Source organism: Gossypium raimondii, chromosome 12 (genome assembly GCF_025698545.1).
Source record: "Gossypium raimondii isolate GPD5lz chromosome 12, ASM2569854v1, whole genome shotgun sequence".
In the NCBI taxonomy this organism is placed as follows: Eukaryota; Viridiplantae; Streptophyta; class Magnoliopsida; order Malvales; family Malvaceae; genus Gossypium; species Gossypium raimondii.
In genome coordinates, this window is record NC_068576.1 from 42,819,569 (window position 1) to 42,828,473 (window position 8,905).

The following is an 8,905-nucleotide window of genomic DNA, read 5'->3' on the forward strand; positions in this document are numbered from 1 at the left end:
TCAAAAACATAAAAATTATAAGAAAATGACTTAATTAAATATACCATATCTAGTCAAAAGTTTGAAACCCTAAGAAGCTTTCATGTTTTTTTTCCATGGTGATGGTCGGTTTGGATGTGGAAGATGAAAGAAAATTTCTCTTTCATTCCATCAAATCTTGACTTTTATACCAATATTAATACTTAATTTAATTAATTAATCAATCTTAATTAGCTTACTAATCATGTTTTAGTAATTAAGCCACCATCATCCACTAATACCTGTTCCAAGATGGTTAAATTGTCATTTTGAATCTTTGGTTAATTGCAATTTGAGTCCTTAAATCTTTGGCCAATTAAAAACCTATAGTGATAAACTTTTACAATTTAGTGTATGTACCTAAGTTAAACAATTAATAGATAAAATTGAGGGAGTAAACTTTAATACTCCATTATACCAACTCTATAAATATTAAATATTTATGGACTTGGTTTATGGAAATGAAGTTTTGAAACTGCCTTTTTCCAGCACCACTAAAAATCGAGTTGTTATAGATGTGGTAATTTACGGTTATACCACTTGACAAAAATGCCATGCCATTATCATGGAATAAAAATGATAAAAAAATGATAAAAGCAAGGTTGTTAGAGACAGATACCAAGAACCAACCAATACATCAATTCAGAGAAAGAGGTTGAATCAAATGACATGCAAACCAATAATCTACTGAATCTAGCTAAAAAAATCAGTTGAACCAATGGTTGGACCAATTTATTATTTTAATAATTTATTTAATCAAACTAGATCAATTAGTACAAGAAAAATCGAGAATCAGTAGCCTAATCGAGAATTGTTCTAGTTACAAAAACATTGAATAAAAGTTTAGAGAAAATAAACAAAAATAAAAAATAAAAATAAATAAAGGGTAAACTATATCCAGGGTCAGTAAACTACTAGTAAGTTTGTATTTTGGTCACTCAACTTTAAAAAGTTACAAAATGGTAACTAAACTATTCAAAAGTTTTCATTTAAGTCATTGGGATATTAAAATTGTTGTTGTATGGCCTCTTCCTTTCGCACCACCTACACCAATTGAAAACTCTCCTTTCCTTTCTCTTTTATAGTTCATTTTTTTTCATGAAATGACTTTGAATGTCACAAATCTATGAGCCAAAATCCAAACTGCTGTCTTTTCCGATCTCTGACACTGATCTTCATATCAACTTGGATCTAGGATATGTTCTACTCACCGATTGATACTAATCCACAATATCGATTGTTGAATTGTCACTTGGAGTTCGTTAGCCAGACTTTAAAAAGAAAAACTAAACAGTCCAATGACTTAAATAAAAAATTTTGAATAGTTCAGTGACCATTTTGTAACCTTTTGAAATCGAATAACCAAAACATAAACTTACTAATAGTTTAGTAACCTTAATTGTAATTTACCCATAAATAAATAAAGCTCAACTTCAATCTTGTGGGTAGTACACACAAATTTTGTGTTAAATATTGACCTAGAAAAAAAATTTATTTATTAACTCTGAAAGAACTTACAACCTTTTGATTTCTTAAATACAAAGAAACTTTTTTGATTGAGCTTCAATCCAAAGGTCGTTTAAACTTGATTTTGGATGGAAAGATGATTCCACTTCAAAGGCCTTCTACGCTTGATCTTGAAAAAATGAGTTTAGTCTCATTTTTTTTCAGTTGTGTAGGATCGAAGAGTGGCTTTATACAGAATTAATGTGACGTTCTTCAAAAAATTTTCAAGTTCTTCAATTTCTTTAGATATCTCTTGAGATTTTTGAGAGAGCTTTAAAACTATAAAATCTTTCCTTCATAGAATTCTTGGACTTCTTAATTTTGGAAGTTATGTTGAATAAATTTTTTATAATGTCAATCAATGAAGTAAAAGAGAATTTGTGGCCTCTTTCAAGTAAAAGATGGTTCTTATGAAATATAAACACTTCATTTGAAGATTAAATTCTTTTTATTTATATTGATCTTTGAGATAAAATGATGTTTTAAAAAATACAATTTCTTTATAAAATAGTTTTTAAAAGTTTTAATGTCATGATTTATTTTTTATTAATTTAATTTAATTTAATTAAAGATGAGAGTGATGATAAAATTTTGATTAGTACAAAATTTCCAGGGAGAATCTCCTTTACCCTCGTCCGCATCTCATCGACAACCTTATCCCAACTTTATGCATATAATCTGATTTAGCACAAAAGAAATCAAAAAGTTAAAAGCAGCAAATAAAACTTTCCCCAGTAATTGTTCCCTTCTTCAATCCAGATGAAGCCAGATGATCACACCTATAAAAACATGACAGACCGATAATCAAAGCAAAACCCTTTTCAGAACAACCATCAAGAATCTAAATTTAACACCAAAACAAGGCATGCATGTATATCTAATCTTGAAAAAAATAAGAAAAAGCTAAAGTTATGGAGAAGCGCGATAAGTGGTACCATCGTCTTCAATGACCCAACTAGCCTCTGAACAAGAAGCTTCCAAGACTTCCTTCTTGTTGCGTTGTTTAGGGAGCTTATAGTTGCCAAAGTATATCTTTGCAGCCATAGCTCTTCTTCTCCGTTCTCTCCTCTTGTTGTGTTTCCCTCTCGTTGAAGTTGAATTAGATTACAATATACAATTATATTTTGTGGACTTATTTAAAAACTACTGGGTTTATTTGAAATTGTCTACAAAATCTTCTTTAAAATACAAGAATAGGCCACTGATTTCTTCGGTTTTCTTATTAACCCTCTCTTTTTCCTTCAAATATCTGCAAAATCGTCTTCAAAAAACAAGTTGTTACAGTTGACTTGAAGAGTCTAAGCCCTCAATCCACCACTCTTTTGTTGTAGATTACTTCAACTTTAGTCGAAAGCAAGAACAAGCTGTTGAAACCAAAATCCTGAGAAACCCCGTCAGAAAATTGCAGACGAATCCCATTAACCATGGTGAAGTTTTAGCAAATTTCATGCCTTGTCCTTTGTTTGGTTAACGAGAAAATTTGAGATGGTTGATGATGGCAGGAAAGAAAAATAATGTAGTTCGGACTTTATTATTTAAATTTTTTAACTTTTAATATAATACTGATTTTTTTATTATGATTTTAATGTTTTTTTATATCTATACTTTTATTTAACTGTTGTAATGAGTAAATTTAATACTAAAAAAATTACTACTATAACTTTACATATTTGAAGTAAGATTTATTATTAGGGTTATACCTGTATTTTTTAATTGAAAAAGTAAAAAAAATGCTATTTAAGCCCTACAAACAACTATTGTAACCAAAGTTTTATTTTAATTTGTTTGGTAAATTTTAACATTAATTATGATTTCTTTAGCATTGTTACCATTTATAATTAAGAAGACTCTTCAAAGAGGTAAACAATTAGTTAGGAAATGTGCTTGGGATCAAACCCTTGATCACATAATTAAGAGATGAGTTAAATAACTATATTTTCAGTTTTGAAATTTTCTTTGACCAATATGATGACATTTTGACATTTTATAACATATTAAATAATGTTACCTAACATGATCACATTTGAACTTACTATAAAATTTTGACAATCCGAATTAAAAAGTAATTGAAGTATATTTAATATTTTATCATATCATAATCTTAATTAATTTTTTAATCTAATTCCATAGATATTACGTATATATATTATTAGTTTTAAATTCAAGTATTCCAATTATGTGACTTTTAATTTTTAAATTTTTTTAAAAATAATAACACATGTCTGATTTAACTAGATTAAAAGAAAAACAAAATGTTGGTACAGGACTAAATGAATATTTAAACCAAAAGGCAGCTGAGAGAGAGAGAGAGGGCACACGCCTGCCCCGGCTCCCAAACCTATAAGGTTACATTCGTTGGATCAGGCGATCCAAACTCAATTCTATCTTAACCATATGATCAAAACAAAATTTTGAGATTTTTTATTACTTCCAAATTAGCAGCTCATCCAGTACTTCTCCTTTATCAAATTCCAATGGTTTAGTCATACTTCCTCAAACTTGTATTTTTTTCCCTTAATAATTGTATGGAAAAAAAGGTCAAACAATGATGCCTCTTCCCAACCCCCAACTTCTCTGTTATATCCTAGATTGTTTGTATTGCACATTATTACATTTTTTATTTATTAATAATAAAAACAAAAGCTTACAATCTCTTAATCCAATTTGAATTTGATCCCAAACAACCCCGTTTTCTTTATCAATTATAAAAAAATAAAACATAAAAATAAAAACAAAAAGTCATCCAATTTGACGTGATTTCTAAGATGATAAAGGACCCAAAGAAAGAGCCAAGAGGACCTTATTTCTCGCGGACATTCTATAGACATAAGCGATCAAGGCCTGCGACTCTACAAAATCCTCCTCATCCGGAAATATAGATACAAGACTTGCAAATGCGAAGGGAGTTGGGGCCTCCTACAGACGCGTTTCCGTGATCAAATTTGGCTGGTTTTGTTGAATCATAGAGACTGCGGGCTCCCTTGCATCTCTGCCTCAGCAACTCCGTGCCAAAATCTTATATCTAGTGATCTTCTCTGTTACACTACTGCTTTTAATCCAACAACAATACATCGTTTAGGTCGGTGGGTGCGAGGGTTTCAAAAAGCTCCTTGTGTCAATAATACTGGCATTATTGTGAGAGACACCAATGAATGCACTCGTATGTTATTTCATTACCTAACACAAATGCAATTACCAAGGATGAACAACCCAAGGATTAAAAGTAGCTTTTCTCAATGCTGGAAGTCAGTGATAGCTACCAATGCCAATGAATGGCCAAACAACACAGTTCAATGTTTTCCATTTAGCTTTAGCAAATCCAAAATAACGCTTAACCAAATAGTCTGCAAGTTGAAAACCTGTTTTAAATAGCAGCTTTTGAATTAGGTGCATAAGAATTCAAGTTATGCACACTCTCGAGTTCAATTAGCTTTAGAAATCCAAACAAGCATAACCAAAAGAATTAGCTATGATGCAAATAACAAGCATGCAAGTCCAATTCAGATAAAGATACAGCATCTGCAGATATACTATCATTTGTTCCTCATTCGTACCAACACAACTGCAGTTGTTAAATGTTTTGGTTTAATAACTGTAAGTAGCAGGATTTTACTTGGTGCACTCAACAGAATCAAAAAGACCATTCAACAATTGTAATCAGAAGAACCATTCTGTTCTATTAAAAAGAAAACACAGATGCACTTGTCACCTTACTTTGTACAAGATTATTCAGCTTGAGATAAAGAAATAAAATGAATGAAGAGCATATTAAAACAAAAATTAGCATTTTCTTTAAAGCAACTGAACCTACACCAGAAAGATAAAAAGGCAAATTCAACTTTGTTTTTGTGAAATTCCTAAATTCACCAAGGTCTGGTATCACTGTATACGAGACGACTAATTACGGTCACAAAATTACCATCAGTCGGTAAACAGAAGCCTCCAATCGAGCTTGTTGCAAGTTGAAACTCCCTCTTTACTACCTCTGCAGAAAGTCAAATAGCAACATGTCAAATCTCGATTCAATCACAATGCGGAGATCTTACATAGACCCTTTTCTTTCTTTATTTGGTTGGTTCCCGGAAGATGATCACAGACAGAGAGGAGAAGAAAGGTGGATTCTTTTTTTTTTTTTGAATTCGTATTTTCTTGGTAGTTGGCTTCTTTTTTGTTAAAATTTAAAAAAGACGGATTAAAATTAGGATATATATATATATATATATACACTATAAAAGAGATTTTACCTTGCCGTTTTCAGCCAACTCCGGAACCTTGTAGGCATCCGCCGTTACCTCCGTCAGCCACAATCCGGGAAACAAGTACTGTAACCAAAACCAATAACCAACCAACAAATAAATAAATAAATAATGAAAAACACCAAAAACAATCGGAAAAAAAAGTAAAAAATAAAAAAATAAAACGAAACTTACATCCAATTGCTTCTGAACATTGCGTGCCCGTTTCTTTGGCCTTCTCGGTGGGCGGTGCCCGGCCATCACCATGAAATCCTCCTCGATCTCTTTCTTCGATAGCGGCACCGAAAATTTCGGTCGTGACCTTTTCTTGTCGGAGGCCGCCGCCGATGCCGCCGGTGGTCCCTTGTCTCTTACTCTGGATGACTGAAACACCTCATTCCTCATCGGAGAACTGTAATTGTTGTTAGTTACTTCTCCGTCAACCGGAGCCTTACACGCGGCACGCCTTGTCCTCAGATTCCAGGGCCTCGCCTCCACCTCTACTGCAGGCGATTCCTCCCTCTCTTTATCTTTAACTTTGTGCTTATGTTTAGGCTCTTCAAATTCCTCCTCATCGTCATCCACGTCATCGTCGTCGGACACTTCGTCTCTAAAAATTGCATCTTTGATCTCATCCGCCGCCGTTTTAAGATCCTTAATGATCTTCTCCCTAACTGCCTCGATCCCCGCCGCCGCCTCCCCCTTAGATATCCTCAACCGCTGCTCCCTAGCGTAATCGGTGTTCTTGCTGCTGGGAGATGACTCCGATTCGCGCCGCCGCATTCCACCAACCATCAAACTGTCAAACTTAGAGGGGGGAGATCGGCGTCTTTGAAGGACACGGCGACGACAATGCTGGTTGTGATCAGCAGGGGGGGCGGTGGAAGAGTCGGTGGCGGTGGAAGCATCGTCAAGTTTCATACACCTGAGATATCTCCGATTGCCCCACTTCAAACAAGGAAGGTTGAAATTGTGAAGAGGTTTTGATCTCTCGGGTGCCATCGCCATCCCTCTCTCACCGGAAAACACCATTGATCGCATCACAGAGCGATCTCAATGTTTAATACCAAGAATTCCCGATGGATTTCCTTAATATTTTTCAACTGGCTTTGAAGGAGTTAATTTTTGTCGTAGCGGGTAGGTTTCTTCTTTGCTATGCTAATCGCCGGGAACGCGTTGAGAGAGTTTTCGTCATGCGATATATAGAATTTATATTGGGGAGGGAGGGAAGGAGAGGGCCGGTTCTAACGTTCAGGTTATGTGATTTCTGGGGGTATTTTGTAATTTCATTTCCTTTTGAGGGTATCCTGCTAAAATGCACCATGGTGTGTAAAGTTTACCGGAATTGGGGAATTCCTTGGGTTAAAGCCTCGTTTTTGAGTTGGCGAAACTACTCGTTTGGTTTTTCACTTTCTACTTTTTTATCTCTTCTTATTACCCAATGCGTTTATTATTAGGTTAAAATATTTTTGGAAATTTTAATTTTATTTTTATATTTATATTTATATTTTTATGAGTTTAATTTTTAAAATTTTGAATTTAATTTTAATTATTAATGTTGTTAATTTTTATTAAATTGTTGTAATGTTTTGAAAAAAATTCATTGGGTAACTATGTAACTAAAAAAATCCTTTTAATGAATCAATTTAGCAAAAATAATTTTAATAGTGTTAAAAGAACTAAATTCTTAAAAATAAAATGATGAAACTAAATTCTAAATTTTAAAAACTATTATTATTATTGGGAAGTTAACTTTCAAAATTTGGATTTAGAATTAAAATAGAATAATTTGAATAGAAAAATATTTAAAAATATTGTATTCATAATTATTTCTCAAATTATGATTATCTAATAGTAATTTTAAATTTTAAAAATATTTTTTAATTTGATAAATTTATATTTTATACTTTTTTAAATCTCAATAATAAATAAAATTTAAATTCATAATCACAAACCAAGCAGAAATTTGATGAAATTGTAAAACGAAATAACAATGTCAATGTGACTTTATGTGGTTTCTTATCATTGAAAGAAAGTGGTGTAATTTTTGTTGCATTTGTGTGATTGGTTTAATAGTTAAACATTATATGTACTATGTCGTAGGTGAATGAAAATTTTTATATTAAAATTAATTTTATAAAAAATTATTTATAATTGAATTATAGAGGAAGTGGTAAAGTTTTTATATAATTTTTTAATCAATTTTGGTTCCATTTTAGATATTTGAATTTTTAAGTAGCGATTTTTATTTGTTTTATTTGAATATTCATATAAAAATAGTAAAAAAGCACCACTAGAATGAGATTTATTTATTTCTTTAAAAATGTTTTTAAAGTAATTTTTTCACTAAGTTGATATCAAGTTAATTTATGACATTAATCTCAACAAGGGATTTTGTTATAACTAGATTATGGTACGCCCACAATGTGGGTAAAAGAATATAAAAATATATTTATTACAAGTTTATATAAAACTAAATGCAACTTTAGTTGGAATGGTAACCTTTAAATTTTTAAAATTTATGGTGTCTTAGGTTCAATATATATATATATATATATATATATAAAACATCAATTGAGTGACCAATCAAATGGGGATACAACTTTTGATTTAATCTTATATTTTCTCATAAAATTATAGAATTATTAAAATATAAAATTAATATGAACTTATAAAATTATTAAAAATTATAAAAATTTAAAAGATAATAAATTATAAAAATATACATTTAATAAAATATTTTTAAAATATTTAAAATTTTATAAAAATATAAAACTTATAAATAATATAAATTTCAAAAATAAAAATAAAAATTATAAAAGGAAAGTCATTTAAACCCTAAAATCATAATAAATACATGACATCAAACCAATAATTGGATAATAAGAATAATCGTCAAATCATTAAAGTCATTTTTACGTTGAATAAAATGTTTTGGATCTTTCACAAATAAAAAGATAATAGTGGAACCCTCTTCCTCTTATTGATAATTTTTTAAACTTTTACCTCCAGTTTTTAAGTACAATATAATAGTTTGAACCTTGAAAAGTTGAAAATTATTTGTTAAGAATTGTTTGATATAAAGTATTTTTGGTATGGTCGATCCTATCGAACCCAAATTTCATTATCCAACTATTAGTTTAACA

General features: G+C 30.8%; 1 protein-coding gene across 3 annotated transcripts; it reads right to left on the reverse strand.

Annotated features, from left to right (window-relative positions):
* Nucleotides 1–4,310: 4,310 nt before the first annotated feature.
* On the reverse strand, nucleotides 4,311–7,003 carry LOC105764261 (uncharacterized). 3 transcript variants are annotated; one of them, XR_001124581.2, is made up of 4 exons: nucleotides 5,955–7,003; nucleotides 5,769–5,846; nucleotides 5,444–5,509; nucleotides 4,311–4,701 (listed from the first exon to the last, which is right to left on the reverse strand). XR_001124581.2 is itself a non-coding variant. In XM_012582785.2 (3 exons), exons 1-3 carry the CDS (start codon nucleotides 6,798–6,800, stop codon nucleotides 5,504–5,506), a joined length of 930 nt encoding a protein of 309 aa, XP_012438239.1. In that variant the 5' UTR covers nucleotides 6,801–7,002; the 3' UTR covers nucleotides 5,176–5,503. The 3 variants fall into 3 exon arrangements, 1 of the variants encoding a protein (XP_012438239.1); XR_001124579.2 differs by lacking the exon at nucleotides 4,311–4,701 and adding an exon at nucleotides 4,709–4,883; XM_012582785.2 differs by lacking the exon at nucleotides 4,311–4,701 and having other exon boundaries at nucleotides 5,176–5,509; nucleotides 5,955–7,002.
* Between the last annotated feature and the right edge of the window lie 1,902 nt (nucleotides 7,004–8,905).